General features: G+C 38.2%; 1 protein-coding gene across 1 annotated transcript; it reads left to right on the top strand.

Moving 5' to 3' along the window:
• The first annotated feature begins 1777 nt into the window (after positions 1-1777).
• On the top strand, positions 1778-11088 carry LOC115953573. Its single transcript, XM_031071303.1, has 4 exons — positions 1778-1905; positions 2019-2280; positions 2355-2401; positions 10787-11088. The coding sequence occupies exons 1-4, from the start codon at positions 1861-1863 to the stop codon at positions 10955-10957; spliced, it is 525 nt and encodes a 174-aa protein (XP_030927163.1). The 5' UTR covers positions 1778-1860; the 3' UTR covers positions 10958-11088.
• The last annotated feature ends 12088 nt before the right edge of the window (positions 11089-23176 follow it).

Genomic DNA, 23176 nt, shown 5'->3' with positions numbered 1-23176 from the left:
GTTGGCTGATTGAACCGCTAAGGAAGCACTGCCATCTCTATTCTACGCGTGAACGGCGACTGGGAGATGCGATCCAGGGCCTTGCTCATGGCATCATTGGCCAGACTTTGGTAAGACGAGCTTTTGTGGCTGCGTTTGCGAGGCTACTCTTCCTCATAGGAAAAAGTCTCGCTCGGAGGGGTTCTTGACCTTCACCTGTATTCGCCATCCTCATCACTGCTAGTGTCCGAGGCGGGTGAAGGACGTTTTCGCTGCGCTCGACGCAGCTTCTTCTTCAAATCATCAATCTCTTGCTGTAAAGCCTTTCGCTCGTTCTGCTTATGGGATGCATGATCTTTCCCTTTTAAGCGGCTTCTACTCGTGTGAGAGGTGTTCACACTGCCCTCTCGTTGATTATCTTGGTCCTTCCCTCGCTCGAGATTTAAAAAGTTGTCTTGTCGTTAAGATTCTGCACGTCCGGTTTGGCGCGGACCTGATCCTTCCATCTCTTACTGTTTCACTTGTCGAGACACAAGTTCTCCCTACAGACGGCGCCAATTGTAGGGGCAGTTTTTGTGGCCCAAGCCCAGCAAGTAAGTGGTTCTAGCCCAAAAGTCCCCCAGACAATGAATTTGTAGAGAGTGGGTTACAGAGCTAGGACTAGACAAAGTGAACATCAGTTAGATGTACGCCATGCAACATGTTGAACGTGAGAATATTCCTATTTACGTTTAATAGGATATCGGTCCGAGGAGACGTATAAGTGCACCTCTTGCTCTGTTTACAGACTATAGAGTTCTTTCACCTTTCTCTCTCTCTTTTTTTCTTAATTCCCCGATCCCCTCTTCATGGGGATCTCTTTCTCTTATATAGCCTTCTTGAATTGATAAGAACCTTACACTTATTAGCCATCTGGACCTTCACTTGAGTGCCTGTCCCATCGGACATCTCCCTTATCCTTCTGTGAGTTGCACTGGCCAATGTAACACTGTTCACCTATCTTCTCCACATTAATGCGGCTGAAAAGATAGCTTTATTGCATTTAATGCGGCAGTTGTGGCTTCTCCCTGATATCTTACGTTTTCCTCTTTCCTACTGCGTGAGGCTCACCCTCCTACCCACGTTCGCCTGGATGGGTTCTTCACTGTGGAGGGGACGCTCATTGGGCCCATATTTGCGTGTCCGAGGAGGCATTCCTCCTCGGACGTCTTCTAGAACGAACCAGGCTCAACAGGGTTGGGCCAGAAGTCATTTGGGCCCCTATTCCCCGTTGGGTCATGGTTAGGTTTCGTGTGGGTCCCCAGGCCCACTGTTAGTTTTGGGAATTCCACCCCTACACATACAATTACTACTCATTTAAAAAAGAATTACTTATCCTTATCTCAATCTTTTTTCTATATCAATTTTATTTATTATTGTAGAGGCCCCACTAAACTACTTTCAAATACACATTTAAAAAATAAATTATAGTTACTACATAAATTTATTTCATTCATTAACATATAAATTTCATCACACTTTTAGATATTTTGGCAATTGAATAATTTACAACCCTAAATTAATATATATGGAAAGTTTTACTCTTTAGACTAAAAAAAAAAAAAAAAAACGATTGATTTTTTTTAGCACAAAATAAAAATGAAAAAAGTGTTGGGCCATACCGGGAAGATTTTCACAACATATTATTGCCATATCAGGCAGCTGCAAGCTCGACCAGCATGATTTTCACGCACATATATATAAATATAAATATATATATATATATATATATATATATATAGATTAAATTAGGGTACAACTTCTATAAAATTAAAAAAAAAAACTATAAATGGTCGGTACTCGTCAACTCGACACGGATCTTCTCTTTTCTCTGTGTCTACAATGGCGGAAGAAGCAGCAGAACCTGCTCCACATCCTCCTCCTACTGTAATCCTCTCTCTCTCTCTCTTTCATTTTTTCTGATTTGGGTTTGTATAAAAAATGGGAAACTGATAGAATTTGGATTAAATTTGTTGTAAATTGAATGAAACAACGAACAGTTCATAGAGGTTAAATGCAGAAGTTCGGGGAAGACAAGGCGGTTTGCGGTTGGAACAGACGCTGGATTTGCTTTGTCACTAATAAATCGGACATTAATGGGTGCAGCCACAGCCACAGCCACACCCCCACCCCTTGCTCTGCATATAGAAGCCTTTAAAGAAAGAGAGGAACCCATTGCTTTTGGACCCAATTCCCTTCTCGTCCAATACGGTCATGGTTGGCAGTTGCAGACTCGAACCGAGCTCGATTTTGATTTCCCTGGTAATTTCCTTTTCTGGGTTTTTGTCATTTCTTCTTTTTTATTTTCTTTTTTGGGTTTCTGACACCCTTTTCAGTTCCAAAAGGGGAGCGGCTCCTGCCAACCCGGATTTCTACAGTAAAGGTAAGAGTGCTTCTTTTGCCTACTGTTATGATGATGTTGAGATGAATGGATTTGTATCGCCTCTTTTGCATTTGATATTTCCTATTCATTAGTGGGCATTGAATAATTGTCCAAATATTTTTACAAATAACACCCAAAACTTTTCTCTTGATGGGTTGTATTAGCAAAGTATAAGTATATGGTTTTGAGATATTTTCCTATGGTACTAACGCAAAAGAGACGATGAAGAGTGCTTCAAAAACACAAAAAAGTTGACTTAACAGAAAAACACAAATATTTGTACCCATAGCACAAATCTCCTAGGGTGTGAGAGAGGTGATTGGTAGGCTTACCTCCAAAATTATTTTGGAGAATCTGATTCCGGAATCAGAACCTACAATGTGTCGCTTTTTGCGGAATGCTTCCAAAAATAAAAAAGAAAAAAAGGCGGAAACTTTTGGTGTGGGTGTTCTTATACCTTTTGGGGCTTTCAGCTTAAGTTTGGGTTTATTCATTGTTAGACCATAGCAAAAGAAGAAAATAATATGAAGTGCCTTCACATAAGAAGGAGATTATTTTAGTTTGTGAAGATCTTTGACCAAATGTCTTATCAGAGAATCCCTTGAGATTATTTGTCTTATCAGCAAAGTAATTTCATACCTATGATCATATTTGATTCTTTTTGTTATGCTTTGTTATGGGCGGATGAAGAGTTTTCAAATTCAAAACCACCAAAAAAATTTTAATGTCTTCATTATATTCCTCTCTGCTCACAGAAGTGCAACTCATTCTCTTTGCTTTTCTTGAACAAGAAAAAGCCCCACCAAAAGGCTTCCAAAACTTTCCTCTTTTTTATTTTTGATGTTCACTTAATTATTTTGTTACATGAACATCATGAAACGATGTTCTTACTCCAAACTATCTATCGTGTTAATTGGTAAAAGAATGCAGTTATTTACTCCCAGTTATAGCAATAATTCTCATATTAGCAAACTAGTTTGTTGTTGCTCAATTGTATTGCAGAATTCATGTTATAGTAAAATGGTATATTTGATGGACATATTAGTATAGTAATCTTACATTAAGATAGTAGAATGACCCTCCCCTTAACCTAGAAAGCACGAACACTTCATTTAGGGCCGTACCGGTCGTTTTAGGTTATAATTTTTCAGAAATTTCTTGTGTTACCATATCATACCTGTGTCCGTGCTTCCTAGCCCTTAACCTTGCTTTCTTGACATCTCTTTGATTTGCACGTTCTCGCATAGAAACCTGGGGGGGGGGGGGGGGGGGTATTAAATTTATCTTATAAGCAAAGAAAACCATTACAACTGCATAACGTCATCTCCCAGAAAAACAACTTTTATTGCCTCTGGTTGCATGCTACTTCATCACATCTGTATGATCTTTTCTCCTCCTTTGTTAACATATTTGTTAACCCTCTACATTTTGAAATGATTTTTTTTTTTTTTTTGGTGGGTGTTCAATGGGGGTTTGAGATTAGGTATAATAACTACAGCATTGCACCATGTGCAATTGCTATTAGTAGCTGAGATTGAGAGTTTAAAAGCAACTTTCAATATCAACCCTTGAATATAAAAAGTTAGAAAAAGTAAAAAAAAAAAAAATTGTGAGAGGAATGGGAGGAATGGTACTTGGGGTATTGCACTGGATCCTAATCCGTTCAATGGGTAGCTCTAAGTCCAACTACAAAACATCTGAGTCTAGCTGCCCCTGAAGTATCACAAAGCAGAAAAGAAAAAGGTTAAATCTGCTGAAGAGGAAGAGAGTTCAAAATTATAAGGTTCATGCTATGATTTGTGTGCTAGTTAACACAAAAATTCCTTCTCTGTCGGTATGCTACATAACAAATTGACCTTCTTCTTCCATAAACTTCAGCAGGATTGGACTAGATTCCAATTAGGATGCAGATCACGAACCCCATTTTCACCATTTTAATTACTGTTTCAGAGTAGGATTCAGTCTGAAATCTGTGTAATATGAGTTTCAAGACCTGTATAACCCAAAATTTAAAAATATGATTGTGGAAAGTTCCAAATGGAAGGAAAAGTGTACCCCCCCCCCCCTTTTTTTCCCCCACTTTCTCCTCTCTTAATTATCTTGCTCCTGCTAACTCCAGTTTACTCTTTGAACAACCATCAACATTCAACTTCACCCAACCAGCCTCAAGAAAAAACCAAGTATATACCACCTAGATTTTTTTCTAATCTAATGGGAGGGCACGGACACTTCATTTGGAGAGCCATACCCATGCTTCCTAGGTAAGGGCTAGTAGGGGCTAATTTTTCAAAAATTGATTTGTTACCATCGTACCTGTACCCGTGCTTCCTAGCTGTAATCACAAGCACAATAATCAGCTTCCCCTTAATGCATAAGAGGGACGTCAAAAGGAGGGCTGAATACTGATTGGTTACTCCATTTCCAAATGCAGTAGTGAGGGCAAATGAAGCAAACCATGCTAAGTCATCATTTGTTTCAAAATATTTTAAGTTCCAATCAACCAAGTCACCATGGAAGAAACTAATAAGTAAAATATTGGGCACCATACTGAGCCAAACATTCCTTGCCCTAACATCATCTTTAATTGCAGAAAGAGCTGTTTCCTTTTGGGTTGTATTCTGATGAAATCGTTTCTTCCCTGCTAATAGTCTACCATTCCGATGAGATCTTTTCTTAAAAGCCACAAGGAAATTTTGACGACTGCTAAGGCCAAAACAAACATTAGTAGAAGTAATAAAAAAATAAAATAAAAAAACATGTCAATTAGGGAAGTAACAGAGAGTAGGACTTCAGATAGAATGGAGAAAAAGAATTCATGTGATCAACCCAATCTGATCCATACCTAATCCCAAATTTTGGGACTAAGGCTTGGTTGTTGTTGTTGAGGAAGAGTTGTCATTTTTCCAAAACTCGTTCCAGTTATGATTGTTAGGTTTAATGAGAGATGAATTAGTAGAACTTTCATTAGCTAATTTGGTAGTAAACACGTCTAATGAAGAAGGCTGCCAAATAACTTTGTCACAATTACTTGCTGAGTCAAAAATGTAATGATTAAAATTTCCTTGACCAAATTTTGAGGAAGGCAAGAATAAAGTTCTGAGACTAGCCAATTGCCCCTTTGAGAGAAATCTAACACCTTTATTCATTGACCAAATTTCATCTTCTCATTTGACTTTCAATATATTTTGTCTCCTCTTTATCCATATATACATTTTCCCATTTGTTCCTTGAAGGAAGATCTAATTCAGTGGAACCGGAGTGAGTTTGGAAATGTGGAGCGTTAGAGAAAAGACTTGTTGGAGGCTTTGAAACTATTGGATGTTAAGGAAGGGGAGTTTGGCCTTTCCGAAGTGGAATTAGGTGAGAGGATTTTGTTGAGATCTCAAATTCAAAACCTTATCTCATTGGAAGAAGTCTCGTGGAGACAGAAATCGAGGATGCTTTGAATTAAGGAAGGAGATAACAATACCAAATTTTTCCACAAGGTGGCCAATTCTCGAAGAAGATATAATCATATTAGCATGTTGGAGGTGAATGGGGTTATTTATGAGGACGAATTTGAGATTGCAAACCAAGCTATACAGTTTTATAAAAACTTGTAAAAGGAGACAGAGGAGTAGAGGCCTTTTGTGGAAGGATTGAAGTTTGATCAGATAGAGGAGTTGGATAGGGACTGGCTCGAACGAAGGTTTGAACAGGAGGAGGTTCTTCGAGTGGTTAAGGAATTGGAAGGAGATAAAACTCCAGGTCCTAATGGTTTCTCTTTGGCTTTCTATCACCATTGTTAGGGAGTTGTGAAAAGAGATGTGTTAGCTGTGTTTGATGAGTTTTATCAACACAGTAAGTTTGAAAAATCCCTTAATGCAACTTTCATAGCCTTAATCCCTAAGAAGAATGGTGCCTCCAATATTCGAGATTTTAGACCTATTAGTTTGGTGGGAAGTGTTTACAAGATTCTGGCTAAGGTGTTGGCTAATCGCCTGAAAGAGGTTTTGGATCAACTGATATCTGAGTCTCAGAACAGTTTTGTAGGTGGTAGACAGATACTTGATTCAATCCTTATTGCTAATGAGTGTGTTGATAGCAGGGTGAAGAGTAAGATTCCGGGGGTTATTTGTAAATTAGATATTGAGAAAGCCTACAATCATGTGAACTGGGAGACTCTCCTTGTTTTGTTGAAGAGAATGGGCTTTGGGGTGAGGTGGTGTAAGTGGATCCACACTTGCATATCTACAGTACAATTCTTTGTCTTGTTTAATGGGTCTCCTGCTGATTTTTTTGGGAGTTCGAGGGGCTTGAGACAAGGGGACCCGCTATCTCCCATGTTGTTTCTGGTTATGATGGAGGTCTTCAGTAAGATGATGAAAAGAGTTGAAGGGGCTGGTTTGCTTCAAGGGTTTAGGGCTACTGGTAGACAGGGTGGAGGGGTAGAGGTCTCGCATCTTTTTTTTGCGGATGATACGATTCTGTTTTGCGATGCAGATGAGGAGCAGATTCTCCATGTTCGGATGCTTCTTCTTTGTTTCCAGGTAGTGACAGGTTTGAAGGTTAATGCGTTGAAGAGTGAGATGGTTCCCATTGGTGAGGTCCCTAATGTCTTTGTCTTAGCAGAGATTTTGGGATGCCGGGTTGGGTCTTTGCCTATGATCTATCTTGGTATGCCTTTGGGGGCGTCCCATAAGTCTCCCACTATTTGGAATCCTATATTGGAGAAATTTGAGCGTAAGTTGGCCAGTTGGAAGAAGATGTATTTGTCTAAAGGCGGAAGACTAACGTTGCTTAAAAGTACTCTATCTAGTCTTCCCACTTATTATTTATCTCTTTTTACCATCCCTACGCATGTGGCCAATAAAATTGAGAACCCGCAAAGGGATTTCTTGTGGGGGAAATCCAAGACTCATTTGGTGGGTTGGGACAAGGTGTGTGCAGCTTTGGAAAATTGTGGGTTAGGAGTAAGGAAATTAACTACCTTTAATAAAGCCTTATTAGGGAAGTGGCTATGGCGGTTTGGGACTAAGGAGACAAGGCTTTGGAGAAGGGTTGTAGCTCTAAAGTTTGGGGAGGAATGGGGGGGATGGTCATCCAAGCTAGGTAGAGGGGTTCATGGATGTGGCTTATGGAGAAGTATTCGCATGGGTTGGGAGGACTTTAGTAAAAATATTCGCTTTGAGGTGGGGGTGGGAGATAGAGTTAAGCTTTGGACAGATCATTGGTGTGGGGATTCTCCACTTCAATTGACTTTTCCGAGTGTGTATGGGATTGCATCCAATAAAGTGGCATCGGTGGCCTCTTCTCTTGAACGATTGGGGATAGAGGATCGGAGAAGTTGGGATGTTCATTTTATTCGGAGACCTAATGATTGGGAAATGGGTGGGGTGGATGATTTTCTCCGTACCTTGGGCTCAAATCTTCCTCCCTCTGTGAATAGAGATCGTATGCGATGGAAGTTGACAAAGAATGGGGATTTTGATATCCGATCATTTTACAATAAGTTGAGAAGTCCAGTGCCCATTATTTTTCCTTGGAAAGGCGTTTGGAAGGTTAAGGTTCCTCGGCGTGTTTCCTTTTTTGTGTGGACTGTTGTATGGGATAGGATCCTTACAGGTGACAATTTGAGGGGTAGAAGGATAGATTTTGTTGACTGGTGCATCATGTGTCGGTGTAATGGGGAGACGGTGGATCATTTTTTACTTCACTGTGGTAAGGCTAATTGGTTGTGGAGTTTGGTGTTTAGATCTTTTGGGATCTCTTGGGTCTTGCCAAGATCAGTTGCAAGTACTCTTTTTGGTTGGTGGAATTGGCTTGGAAAACACTCGTCTAGCATTTGGAATTTAGCTCCTTTATGCTTAATGTGGTGTCTTTGGAGGGAGCGAAACAAGAGGACTTTTGAGGATTTGGATAGTTCGGATGACCAACTATTGGTTTCCTTTAGTGGTTCTCTGTTTGACTGGTCTAGGGCTTGGGGACTCACCTCTAGTGATTCTCTCCCTAGTTTTCTTAGTTCTCTCCTGTGTCACTAGTATCTTTCTTTTCTTTGTTCTTTCTTGTATTTTCTCTCTGCCTTATGTTTTTTTTGCATAAGGTAGTGTTCTTCATTATATATCATTATTACTTATCAAAAAAAAAAATTCCCCACCAGAAAAACCTGCTTTTTGCCCCATATTAGAGCTAGTACACATGTGACCAAATATTTCTGCACTAAGTCACCTTCTTTTTTGGATACTTTTTAGACGTAATTACTTTTTTTTTTATCAATAATAAAACTAACCCACTTGCCACCATTGCAAACCCCGGCCCAAAATTAACCCAGCAAAAAACAACCTAATCACCACTGTGACCACAACCCAACCACCACCACCATTGTGCCCACAAGCCAAAATCAAACCAATAACCACCACAAACTCCCAAACCCAAACCCAAATCTCCAAACTCAAACCCAAATTAACCAATAACCAAACAAACAACAGAGAGTTTAGGCCATAGAAAAAGGAATTTAAAAAAATAAAAATAAAAAGATAGAAGAAAGGGAAGAGGAGCGACAGCCACCGCAAGCCAGCAACCCAGAACACCAATGACATTGCCGATCTCAATAGCCACCACAAAACTGCCAATCTCAGCCATCCCAATCTTGCATTTTGCTGAGAGAGTTTGAGTCTGAGGAGGTAGGTGAGAGAGGAGAAGAAGGGAGAAGACAGAGAGAAACAGAGAAGCTGAAGAGAGAAGAAAGAGAGACAAAAAAAGATTTTAAGTAGAAAGAGAGAGAAATAGAATAAAAAAAATTGTTTTTTTTATAACTTTATAGCTACAGTAAGCTATCATTTTTGGCAATTTACTGTGGTTGGGTGCTAAAATTCTTAACCTTAGTGCCACCAATGCAGCATGTTTTTTAGAGTTTTGGGTGCTAAAATAGCATTTTAGCATCACCAATGTGAATGCTCTTATGGATGTAGGATAGAAAATACACTTTAATTTTATTTTTTTTTATCTTTTTGGTAATTTCGAAATTTTCTAAAATATGAGTTTATTTCCTTTTCTTTTTTAAATAAGCAATAGAACTTCATTGATAGAAAACTAATAAAAAAGGCCAAATCACACAAGAAACCTACTAAGGTTGGCATGAGAACAAGACAGAACTAAGAATTATAAAGGCTACATTTTTCAAGTAAATCAGACAAAGAATTAAAAAGGAAAGCACCCAAAGCGTTTGTCCACCCAAACAAAATCTGGAAGAAAGACGTCTTCAATTCTTGAATCAACCTTTCGGTTCCTTCAAAGGTCCAAGCATTCCTCTCCCTTCAAATACCCCACATAGACAATGAGGGACCGTGTTCCAAATCACCTCATTTCTATGTTTACTAAACTTGCCTAGCCAGCTAGCTAGAAGCTCCACTACATCCTTGGGCATGACTCAAGATAACCTAAAAAGTGTAAACGTCATACTCCATAACTCTCTGGCTATCAAGAAATGTAAGAGTTTATTTCCTTATTTAGAGAGTTTTAAAGTATTTTAGTCAATATTGAGTCCTTATGGCTTATATGGTAGGGCAGTAACTATTTATTTATTTTGGTACAACTTTCCTTTTTTTTAGCCTAATTTTGCGCCTAACACAAATTATGGTTTTTTAGGGTTTCTTAACCACCCTAGGGGCTAGAACTTGAATTATAAATTTGTGACTCTAGCCCCTGAGCAAGGAAATTATTAATTATAATAAAATTTCAGATAGATTTTTTCTTCTTTTTCTGATGGATTCAACAGTTTTTCTTGTGAATTCAAGAAAAGCCCTTTATGGATTCAAGGGTTTGTTCTAGACAAACATGTTCTATTTCTTTTGGCAGATATAATGCTAACATCATGCATTTTCTTCTTGATGAATTAAAACAAAAAAATGTTTATTTGTTGATATTAGATGATGAAGTGTGCGTTCAAGATTGGCTATTTTAGTTGTTAGGAAGTTTATTTTCACACTCAACAGTCACTTATTTAGTATAAAACAACATTTTTTATTTCATTGTGAAAGACTAGGTCATTTTTGTTCACTATACAAAATTCCTGTTTTCTTATTGTTATTTCGTCATTGGAATTCATGTGTGCACGATCATACAGATATGTAAAAAAGAGGAGGGGAAGAAAGAAGAAGATAACTAACTGGAACACAAATCTCCTGTTTTCTGATTGTCCCTTAGAATTCACGTGTGCACAAGCATACAGAAATGTAAAAAGGAGGAAGATAACTGTTTACACATCTGCCTCTGTTCTTTATTTTGGCAGTCCTTTGCATTGTTTGTTAATTACGAGAATATTTCATCCAGATTGCTTCCTACAACTGGCATTGGAATGTTCCACACTCTTAGCTAACGCACTTATTATTTGTTTACTTTTTGTAGGGTACTGATGGCTCACATCCTGTAGAGAGGGCTGCAAAACCAGAAATCAGTTTTGTGTACATTGGAAAAATAATTTTAGCTTTCATTTTGATTTTTGTGCTTGGTGTAATTTTCACATTGGCTCTTGAAAATCTTCCTAGGCTGATATTGTTTATTAAGTCATCCATGTAATAACTATTGTTATTGAACATGTGGAATAGTATAATGCAAATGTAGATCCTTTTGCAACAGTTAATTGAACTGAAGTTTCTGAGCCACAACCAAAAATATAAATTCGATAAGGTACAAAAAAATTGATATTTTGCAAGAGAGTTATAATTTCTCATATATTTATAATGTAAATTATTTACTAGTGTTCCTTGAATGCGCATAATTTTAAACATTCTTTGAAAAATTATGTATGTTGAATCTATAGATTTTTGTACATTCGTTGAAATATTGTGTATGTTGAATATAAGGAGTGTACACTCTTCTAAAAATATTGTTCGTTGAAGGTGCAGAATTGTGTACGCTCATTTAAAAATTGTGTACTTTGAAAATACAAAATTATGTAAATTCTTTGAGTAATGGAGTTCATTGAGTTTATATAATTTTGAACATTCTTTGAAAAAATTGTGTACATTAATCGTGTAGAAATTTGGCCATTCTTTGAAAAATGCATACTTTGAACGTACAAAATTTTGTGAAATCTTTGGGTGATAGTGTCTCATTCAATGAGCGGAATTTTCAACATTCTTAGAAAAGTTTTGTATGTTGAACATCAATAATTTTTAGTGTTCTTAAAAAAATTGCGTACTTTGAAAGTACAACATTATGTAAATTATTTGATTACTAGTGTTCCTTGGATGCATATAATTTTAAACATTCTTTCAAAAATTGTGTGTTGAATCTATAGATTTTTGTATATTCGTTGAATTGTGTACTTTGAATGTAAAAAATTATATAAATTCTTCGAGTAATAGCGTTCGTTGAATGCACATAATTTTCAATCTTCTTTTAAAACTTGTTTACATTGATTTTGCGGAATTTTGAGAGTTTTCAAAAATAGCATTTTGTACAAAATTATGTAAATTCTTTGAGTAATAGAGTTCATATGCATAGAATTTTCACCATTTTTTTGAAAAATTGTGTATATTCGCCATGTAGAATTGTGTATGTTTTTCGTAAATTACATACTTCTAATGTACAAAATTATGTAAAATCTTTAAAGTCATAATGTTCATTGAGTGCGCAAAATTTTCAAAATTCTTTGAAAATTTGTGTTCGTTGAATGTTCATAATTTTGTACATTCTTCAAAAATTTACGTATTTCAAATGCACAAAATTCTGTAAATGCTTTGAGTAATAGAGTTCATCGAATACGCTTAATTTTCAACATTTTTTTTTTTAATGTGTACATTGAATTACAGAATTGTGTACGTTCTTCAAGAAATTGTGTATTTTGAATGTATAAAATTAAGTAAATTATTTGAGTAATTCTGTTCGTTGAATACGTAAAATTTTAAATATTCTTTGAAAATTTTTGTTTGTTGAACATGCAAAATTTTGTACCTTTTTAGAAAAATTGCGTACTTTGAATATACAAAATTATGTAAATTCTTTGAATAATAGTGTTCGTTGAATACAGTTAATTTTCAACATTCCTTGGAAAATTTTGTAAGTTGAACGAGCGGAATTTTGAGCATTCTTCAAAAAAATTTATATATCGAAAGTACAACTTTATGTAAATTATTTGAGTACTAGTGTCCCTTGAATGCACAGAATTTTAAACATTCTTTGAAAAATTGTGTATGTTGAATCTATAGATTTTTTTTACATTCATTGAAATATTGTGCATGTTAAATATAAGAAACAATGTACACTTTTCTAAAAATTGTGTTCTTTGAAGGTGCAGAATTGTGTATGCCCATCAAAAAATTGCATACTTCGAACATTCAAAATTATGTAAATTCTTTAAGCAATGGTGTTCATCGAATGTACGGAATTTTCAACATTCTTTGAAAAATTGTATACACTAATTGTGTAGAAATTTGACTGTTCTTCGAAAAAATTGTATACTTAAAACGTACAAAATTATGTAAATTCTTTGAGTAATAGTATTCGTTGAATGTGCGGAATATTCAACATTCTTTGAAAAAAAATTGTGCGATGAATGTGTAAAATTTTGAGCATTCTTCAAAAGTTGCATACTTCGAAAGTACAATATTATTGAAATTATTTGAGTGCTAGTGTTACTTGAATGCGTAGAATTTTAAACATTATTTAAAAAATTTTGTATGCTGAATCTATAGATTTTTGTACATTCTTTGAAATATTGTGTACATTGAATATAAGGAACAATGTGCACTCTTCTAAATACTGTTTTCGTTGAACGTGTAAAATTGCATACATTTATCGAAAAATTGTGTTCTTCAAACGTACAAAATTAGGTAAATTATTTGAGAAATAATGTTCGTTGAATGTGCATAATTAACAACCTCCTTTTTAAAAATTGTGTACATCAATTGTGCAAAATTTTGAGAGTTTTTCAAAAACTTGAGTTCTTTGAACATACAAAATTATGTAAATTTTTTTAGTAATAGAGTTCGTTATATGCGTAGCATTTTCAACATTTTTTTGAAATGTGATGTACATTCAACATGCAGAATTGTGTATGTTCTTCAAAAAATTATGTATTTCAAATGTACAAAATTATGTAAAATCTTTAAGTCATAGTGTTCGTTGAGTGTGTAAAATTTTCAAAATTGCTTATTTCGAACATATAAAATTATGTAAATCTTGTGTAATAGTGTTTGTTGAATGCGCTGAATTCTCAACAATTAAAAAAAATTGTGTATGTTGAAAGTGTAGAATTGTGTATGTTCTTTGAAAAATTATGTACTATGAACGTACAAAATTATGTAAATTCTTTGAGTAATAGTGTTCATTTTCTTTAAATGCGTAGAATTTTAAATATTCTTTGAAAAATATTGTACTTTGAACATGCAAAATTTTGAAAGTTCTTAAAAAAAATTACATACTTCGAAAATACAACATTATGTAAATTATTTAAGTTGCCTGAATGCGTAGAATTTTAAACATTCTTTGAAAATTTGTTTATGTTGAATCTATAAATTTTTGTTTATTCATTGAGACTAGTTGCTAATCCGTGCAATTCATAGGATTATATAACTCTGTTTGTACATGCTTTGGGAGGATCCAAACTGTCTAAGGAAGATAGTAGATTTCTTAATTTACTCAATAGAGACTCACCAAAATAAGAAGAGATACACAATTCTTGAATAAGAGCCGTTTACAAAGTAGCAACAATTTCATATAAAAATGTGCAATATATATACACACTACCATAAGTGTATATATGCAGGAGTAGTTTTTTGTGTTCAGATCTAACTAAATAAAGATTAAAATAAAAAAATTTAAAAAAGAAATACCTTACCATATGATGCCTTTGAATTCAACTTTCTTGCAACTTCATGTAGATTTGAAACACAAGGAAAAAAGAAATAGCCTTAATTTTCATGGGTCAAATAATTTGGTTAAGAATTAGAACACAATTACTTAAGGACAAAAGATCATATCACTGTGAATAAAGTTTTATTCTTCTAAATTAGCGAATTAATTAATTGGTGGCATGTTATGACATAGGCAAATAGTTCCCATGATTCAGAATTCCTAAGCAAATCTGAATATCCCCAAAAGGCATATATATTAATCTCCAAAAGACATATAAGCATAGCACTTACCAAGTTAGACAACTATATTAATAGAAACAAATTTCCCCAAAGCCAAAGCTTATCTACAAAAAAAACAGTGAAACCCAGATGGCATTTTTGAAAATATTTTGGAGGTTCCGTCAAAATGTATATCTCAATACTGCTCTCCTCATCTCATGAAAATTAGAGATACTTCTAGTAGTGGTGATTGTATTAAACCTATTATAAATATTCATATTCAAGCAACAACATTAATTACCAAAATACAGTAGAAATTCACAGAAAAAAAAAATATATTGAAAAACATGTCCATGAAGGGCAAGGCCACGACCACCACCACTACCAAGTACTAACAACAACCCATTAACTTAAATTCACACACAAACAAATCCGGGCTTAGGAATTAACGACTGTCAACATTTAAAATTAAAAATGAAAAGAATTGGCTGAATTACTTCATTTTCAATCTTAAAATTTTTTAAATTATTTTCTTTTCAAATTTGGAAAAAAAAAAAGTTGGGGACAGAAAGCAAAAACTTTTTTTTTTAATGTTTTCTCTACTGTCAAACTGAGAAAACTAAAAACTTAAAAAGAGAGAGAGAGAGAGAGAGAGAGAGAGAGAGAGAGAGAGAGAGAGAGAGAGAGAAATAGGAAAAGAAGCATACCTCAAGGCTTGGAGATTATGCATGTGGGTGTTTAAGGTTTTCATTCTTTTTCCAGAGGAGATCTGTTTTTGTGTTTAAGAGAAAATCTATAGTCGGTGTAAGGACCTCGAAATCTTACAGCCCAAGCCCACTTAAAACAGTGGGTTTGTACAATTCAACTTTGGCCTAAATCTATGAATTTATAAGAGAATGGATCAAACAACAAGAGAGGGCCTCGCCCGAGGATAAGAATAAGGAAGAGAGACTTGATATGATAAAATATGTAGGTAAATGCCTTAATACAAGTACGCCCGAGGAGGCTGCTGATACAAAGAATAATGCACTGTTCACTCTCTTCTTTTAGTGTTCTTGTTCTACCTCTTCCTTTTTTTGATATTTTTCTGCTTGGATCCCTTTCTCTAGAAACTTTCTTTCTCTTATATACTCTCCCCTACTTTCATCTTGACCCCCCATCTTTACCTAACAAGGTTCTCAGTTTGACACCTGCCCTTTTAAACGTCTGATGAAGATAGTAGAAGGAGCTACTTAGCTGTGAATTATACTATTCAGATCACTTCCTCATCAATGCAACTGATAAAGATGTTGCCCACCATTTAATGCAGAGGTAATAGACTACTTCTTGCTGGAAACTTCCCCTACATTCATGATTCTCTCTCTTCAGCCAACCCTTCCCACCTGAAACTCCTAAGAATCTTTTGTCTCTTCTCCCCTTCTCCTCGGGTGAATTCACTCCTCGGGTACGTGATGACCCAACACCAGCGCTAACAGTTCAACAATCCCTTTCTCGATTCTCGGGCCCCCATAATAGCCCCCTAAAACTTTGCTATTAATTATGAGATAAAAGCAAGGTTTTAGTTACACGAGCGAGCCTTGTACGTGCCATATGCGTTCCCACGTGGTAACGTCCTTTCACCTATCTCCAGCACGCTCCTGACACCTCAATATCCACGATTTCACATTTATGGCATCAGGTGGCTACTCGTCCCCCCACGTTCTACAATGCGATGAGGATCCTATGGTCCTCGTTTTCTCTCATTTATGGGCGGGAAAATTACTGCTCATTTTTACCCCTATATAAGGAGAGCTTAGGGCTGGCTGGAGCTCATTTACGCATTTGTCAATTCGAGTTCAACCAACTGCCCGAGGAGAGATTCTTCTGTCGCTCATAAGTGTGTTCAAATTCACAATCTTTTACACAAGTTTGTATTTGTTATACCATAAATTCCATGGATAGATTCGCTAGATTAGTAAACACTCCCGAAGGTATGGCTGCCTTTAGGACTCAATATAGGATCCTCAACGGTGTTGAACTCCAACATTGTGAACTGGGTGAATGGCTGGTCATGAACAGACCTCCTGGCTCTGTAGTTATTCCGATGATCACCTTCATAGAAGGTGGGATGGAAATCCTTATGGGAAGGGTCACCAAAGACTTCCTAATGAATTGTAGGCTAACCCCCACCCAATACTCCCCAAACGTGTTTAGGGTCCTCGAGTGTGTAGACATGATAAATCGAAAAATGGGAACCAACTTCACATGGCGCGATGTAAATTGGGTATACAACTGCCAAAAGAGGGAAAAGAATAAATACTACATTAAATGTAGAGTCCCTGCCGTTAGGTTAATCTCCTGCCTACCTGACTCAAGCAAGGTTATGGACCAAGACTTCCTCATTGTCTCGGGAGACTGGCATGATGGATTGCACTGTCCCACCCAAGAAGGGAAACCAGGTAGGGTTCCCATAAACCATAGACACACATAGGACCTTTCCCTATCTTTATAATGTTTTTTCTTTTATTTGATTTATAACTCCTATTGTTTCCTTAATGACAAACGAGTACCACACCACCCCATTCAAGCATCTCATGAACTTTGTTGACCTAAATCGAATCCTTAAGTCGAAGATTTTCTACATACAAACAGTCAGCTTCGAGCGGTGCACGTCATCCTCAGATTCAAACCCCTTTCAAAATGCTTCCAAAACCCAAAGAACGTCATCAAAGCTAAGGACGCACGACTAGCTTTAATTGACGTTGCTGTCCCTGGCTTCCTACTAGCTGAACCTCCTCCAACCGGAACCCAAGATACTCAACTCCCAGCTCCACTCGCAACGAAACTCCTCTACTCACTAGAACCTCTCATTCCCTTGGATGAAGAAGCTAAAGAGCCCATACCAAAACTTGTACAACAGGAAGAAATAGACAAAGACTTCGAGGTCTTCTACCAGCAAGAAGACCCCGAGGACACTTCTAGCACCTCATACCGCCCTCTACGCCTCGCCCAATTCAGCTCCAACCAAAAGGGGACTAACATTCTAGAGGGAATGGGTTTCGAAGAGAAGACCCCAGATCTTCTTGCTTTACTAATGGCCCACAATGAGGGCTCTTCTCCAGCTGTCCCAGTGGTGCCCCGATCACCTACTCCTGCTCCGACGCAAACATCTTATGTTGATGCCATTGATAAGAAAATGAAGAGGGGCCAAGGAGGTAAAGGCACTGAAGGTGCCGAGAAAGAAGAAGTCACCCACTCCTCCCACTAGCCCCCAGCCAAGGAAGCCCCAACAGAAGAAAAGCACCTCTTTTGGGACCTCAAAAGAACCTGAGGGGAACCGGCCACCCAAGCCTTCTATTTGGAGACCCTCCTTCACGCTGAGCTCTGGCAGTATTATGATGGATGATGCCAACCTGAGGGACCATCAGAAAGGCAGTTCAGGTCTCGTGGTAGAATGCCTGAAGAAAGTTCTATGCTTACCTGAGGTCATGCAGGAGCTCAGGTCCTTTAGAAAACGCGAGGTCTTCTTATCGCTGAAATGAGACTTGGCAAAGGTACATAATCACCTTCTTCTTCTTTTTCTTTTTTCTTTTTTGAAGTAAGATAATATATGTACGAACACTAACTAGTATCAATCTTGCAGTCTGTCCAAGCTGCCTTTATGGCCAAGGAATGGGTGGACCGCGCTTAGACCAAGCTAGGCAGGCTAAGGGCAAGCTGACAGCAACTGAAAAGGCCTGAGCCCAGGTGGACAAGAAGCTTAAGGAAACCCTTACCCAACTAACCAAGGCTGAAAAGGCTCAGAAAAATGTTGAAGCTGCCCTGAACAGCTTTGAAAAACAAGCAGCAGAGTCCCTAGAGGCCTAGAGGAAGGCCGAAAATAAGCTGGCACTAAACATGGTAGAGTTGAAACAGCTGCAAAAACAATTGTAGAAATAGTTGGAGGCCAAGGATGCTAAGAAGGCTAAGGCCGAGTAGGCGGCCTATGATGCGAGCATGACTAAGACGGCAGAAAGTCTAACCGCCTAACTTAGGGACGTTGCTCGGGCCTTCTACCTGGAAGTATGGGGTCAAGCATTTAATGCAGCTAGGATCAGCATTGAGTCAGAGCTCAGGGCTCCTGACAAGGTTTACTATCCTCCAACCCTGCGCTTGGCCCCCAGTCCTTCCCAGCCTTCAACTGACCCCAACCAAGCCCCTACTTCTTTCTCGACCCAGCCTGCCACCACCCCGTCTGCCACACCAGCAAAGGACAAAGAGAAAGAGCAGCCAACTCCAACAAACATGGTGGATGTGGAGGCGGAGGAGATAGCTGAAGTGGCCCAGTTGAAGAGGAAAAAGAAAGAGAAGGAACAAGAAAAGAAGGGAGGGAAAGAAAAAGAAGCCTCTACATAGCGTAGCTTTAGACTTAGAAGCTAATAGCTAACTTTGTAATTGTGCTTAAATCTAGTTGACGCCCTCTTTTTCTTCCTATTGTACTCCAATTCTCAAAATTTAATGAAAAAAGTTAAACTTTAGTTTATGCTCTTCCGTCTATTTAACTTTTACTTGTTAGCTTGCATTTCATGTTATTTCATTTTCCTTGTGACAGTTGCACCACATTAACTTGTGATTAACTTACTCAACACTTTTGTCCCTCAATTTAATCTAGAACGACTTATAAGACAATTACTAGACTAAGTCATAGAACTTATTAAAAATGTGAATCAAAACTTACCTTAAGTTTGTCTTGGAATCCAAAAGCACACCCATTTGCACTAATCCTGAAACCTAAGGAAGTACTCAAACTTCTTAACTTCACTCCTTACTTAGGCAGCTTCCTGCAAAGACCAATTCATTTGTGATTTGTGACCCAAGGAGCCACATCAAACCTAGATCCTGGCCAACACCTAGAAGTTTTTTCTAGAATTATTAATTTACCCAAGGCTTGTGACCCGAGAATTCGAACAAGGTCGGGGTTCTGTTTAACACTTAAAACTTCAACATACAAGGTTAATTTACCCAAGGCTTGTGACTCGAGGAGTCAAACAAAGCCGAGATTCTGTTTAACACTTAGAACTTCTACATACAAGGTTAATTTACCTAAGGCTTATGACCCGAGGAGTCGAACAAGGCCGAGGTTCTGTTTAACACTTAGAAATTTTCCGTACAAGGTTAATTTACCCAAAGCTTGTGACCTAAGGAGTCGAACAAGGTTGAGGTTCTGTTTAACACTTAGAACTTTTCCGTACAAGGTTAATTTACCCAAGACTTGTGACTCGAGGAGTCGAACAAGGCCGAGGTTCTGTTCAACACTTAGAACTTTTCCGTACATAATGATTACCTCAACAAACGCATCCATAATGAAGCGTAAATAAACCTAACATGAATAACAAAGAAGTTCATAGCATTAATAATAATAACGCCGCAAATTATTTATATTCCAAGGACGAGGAATTACACTTTCATCCAAGTCTTCTAAGAAATAAGCCTCAATGCTAAAGTTATCCTGTATGGCCCCTTCTAGTTGGGCCCCAACTTTCCCCAGGCGGGGTCCTTTGTTGTTTCCACCACCTTTCTCAAAACCAAATCTCCTGGAGCTAAAGGCCTTAACGTCACTCCCTTATCATACCCTTGCTTAAGTCTTTGTTGGTAATGTGCTATTTTTACTGCGGCCACTTCTCTCATTTCCGCAGCCACATCCAAGCTATCTGATAGCAGATGGTTATTTTCCTCAACACTGAACTGATCAATTCTTAGGGTCAGGAACCCTGACTTAAGAGGGATTACTGCTTCTGCCCCATAGGTCATTGAGAAAGGAGTTTCTCCAGCTGATCTCCGGGGTATAATACGATAGGTCCACAATACATGGGGTAGTTCATCCACCCATTTCCCTTTTGCATCATCTAGCCTCTTCTTCAACCCAGATATTATGACCTTATTAGTAGCCTCGGCCTAGCCATTTCCTTGAGGGTAAGCAGGTATAGAATACATGTTCATAATCCCCAACTCCCCACAATATTTTCGAAAGGCCTTACTATCAAACTGAAGTCCATTATCTGAGATCAAGGTATGTGAGACTCCAAACCTAGTGATGATATTCCTCTAGATAAACCTTTTGGCATCCACGCCCCTGATGTTAGCAAGTGGCTCAAATTTTACCCACTTGGTAAAATAGTTTGTCCCGATGAGGAGCCACCTTCGGTTCCCTATGGCTTGGGAAAATGATCCCACTATGTCCAAGCCCTACTGAGCAAATGGCCAAGGCCTGGAAAGTGGATTTAAGACTCCCCCTGGTTGATGAATATTTGGGGCATATCTCTAACATTGGTCACACTTCCTCATATAATCCTGAGAGGTTTTCTGCATGCTTGGCTACCAATCCACTACTTCAGGATGCACACACAATAAATACGGCCCTGAGTAAGAGCGCTTGTACAACTTTTGTTCTTCAGATAGCCAATAATGTGGAGCCTTCCTACGCCCTTGTCTTCAGGCAACAAACCCTGTTTCAAAAAGGTTACCGAAGGGTCCATCCAGCTTAGCCCAACTTGGATGCTATGCACTCCAGCCAAGGGCCTCTCCGTAAGACTAGAATTAACCATATCTTTAATAATAACAATCCGAGGAATACTTGACCCCAGAAAAGTTGCTAGTATCGCTAAAAAGTCGGCATGACAGTTCCGTCCCTTAAGGATTTGCTTTAAAACAAAGCTCCTAAACTGGGCATGAGCTTGCATTACTTTAGCAAGATATCCCTGCATCCTCTCATCTCGGGCCTCAAACTCCCTATTGACCTGGCCTACCACCAACCGAGAATCAGAATATAACTTTACCACTTTTTCTCTTAGCTGACTAACCATAGCCATTCCAGCTAGTAGAGCTTTGTACTCAGCCTCATTGTTGGTAGCTAGGAAACCCAACTGCAATGATTTCTCCATTACCAGCTTCTCAAGAGTGATCAACACAATCCCTATTCTTGCTACTTTTTGATTAGCTGCACCATCAGTGTAAACTTCCCAAGGGGGAATAACCAAGGCCGAGGTGGTCATAACACCTAATGCTTTTTCTTCCTCACTTACTGTACCCTCGGAGAATTCCGCCATAAAGTTAGCCAGGACTTACTTTTTTATGGCAGTCTGAGGCATGTACTTGATATCATATGCACCCAGCATGGTTCCCCACTTAGCAATTCTACTTGTATAGTCTAATTTTCGTAAAAGAGTTTGTAAAGGGAGCTAGGTTAGCACCACCACGGTGTGAGTCTGAAAGTAATAAGGAAACTTCCTAGCGGCATGCACAATGGCCAAAACTGCATTCTCCAGGGGTAAATAACATGTCTCAGCCTCCTGCAAGGACTTACTAACATAGTAGACAGGCCTTTGGACCCCATCCTCATTCCTGACCAAGACCAGACTGACGGCATAATCTGTAACTGCCAAATATGCATATAGCACCTCCTCCTTCTTAGGCCTAGAGAGGATCGGGGAGCTTAACAAATATTGCTTGAGCTCCTCAAAGGCCACTACATACTCTTCGGTCTAATGAAAGTCCTTCCACTTATGAAGAAGCTGGAAAAAAGGACGACACCTATCTGCCGACCGAGAAATGAACCTATTCAAAGTCGCTGCCATCCCAGTGAATTTCTGCACTTCCTTGGGGTTCCAAGGAGGATGCAAGCTATTAATAGCCTTAATTTGATCAGGATTGACCTCAATTCCTCGGTGTGTTATCATGTAGCCCATAAATTTTCCCAAGTTGACCCTAAAAGAACATTTAGATGCGTTCAAGAGTAACTTATGTCCCCTTAACACCGAGAATACTTCCCCTAGGTCTGCTAAATGTTCCTCAACCTGCCTGCTCTTCACCACCATATCATCTATGTATGCCTCCACGTTCCTCCCAATTTGGGAGTCAAACATCCTTATCACCATTCTCTGATAAGTGGACCCTGCATTCTTAAGACAAAAGGGCATCACATGATAATGGTAGTTCCCATTAGGGGCACGAAAAGAAATCTTCTCTTGATCAGACAAAGATAAAGGTATTTGATGATACCCTTGGAAGGCATCCAAAAAACTCATTTGAGGATGCCCCACTGTTGCATCCACCGATTGATCAATCTGAGGAATGGGATAAGGGTCTTTTGGGCAAACCTTATTCAAATCTGTGAAATCCACACACATATACCACTTTTCATTCTTCTTCTTCACTATTATAGTGTTAGCCAACCACTCGGGGTAAAAAATCTCTTTAATTGCCCTAACTTGTTTCAACTTGTTTACTTCTACCCTTACTGCCTCAACATGCTCTTTGATGAACGCTGAGGATGTTGCTTACGTGGTGTAGCATCGGGATTCACATTCAATTGATGACATACAAACTCAGGATCAATCCCTGGTACATCGTAAGTGCTCCAAGCAAACACATTAATGTTGACTTCTAAAAACTTCACCAATTCAACCTTTTCCAATGGTGGCAACTGGGACCCCACTTGAAAATATCTCTCTTCCTCTAGCCCTATCACCACCTTTTTAGCTCTTCGGATAACTCTCCACATGTCTCGGCCTCCAATCTTCCTAGAGGACCCTTTAGTTGCTATGGGATTTGCTCTTTTTCCACCACAATAGGTTCCACAAGATGTTGTGTGATCGTTGACACCAAACATTGCCTAGCTACCAACCAGCTCCCCCACTCTTCCTTGTGTGGGATACTTGACTTTCAGATGCAGGGTTGAAGACACCTTACCCATAGCATGAAG

Source organism: Quercus lobata, chromosome 7, assembly GCF_001633185.2.
Source record: "Quercus lobata isolate SW786 chromosome 7, ValleyOak3.0 Primary Assembly, whole genome shotgun sequence".
In the NCBI taxonomy this organism is placed as follows: domain Eukaryota; kingdom Viridiplantae; phylum Streptophyta; class Magnoliopsida; order Fagales; family Fagaceae; genus Quercus; species Quercus lobata.
This window is presented reverse-complemented; position numbering and strand designations above follow the sequence as displayed.

Excerpts from the sequence above, each read along its gene's own strand:
- LOC115953573 (XM_031071303.1), top strand. The coding sequence starts at position 1,861 with ATGGCGGAAGAAGCAGCAGAACCTGCTCCACATCCTCCTCCTACT. Across the intron at positions 1,906-2,018 it reads CTCCACATCCTCCTCCTACT|TTCATAGAGGTTAAATGCAG; the intron begins GTAATCCTCTCT and ends AACAACGAACAG. Across the intron at positions 2,402-10,786 it reads CCCGGATTTCTACAGTAAAG|GGTACTGATGGCTCACATCC; the intron begins GTAAGAGTGCTT and ends TACTTTTTGTAG.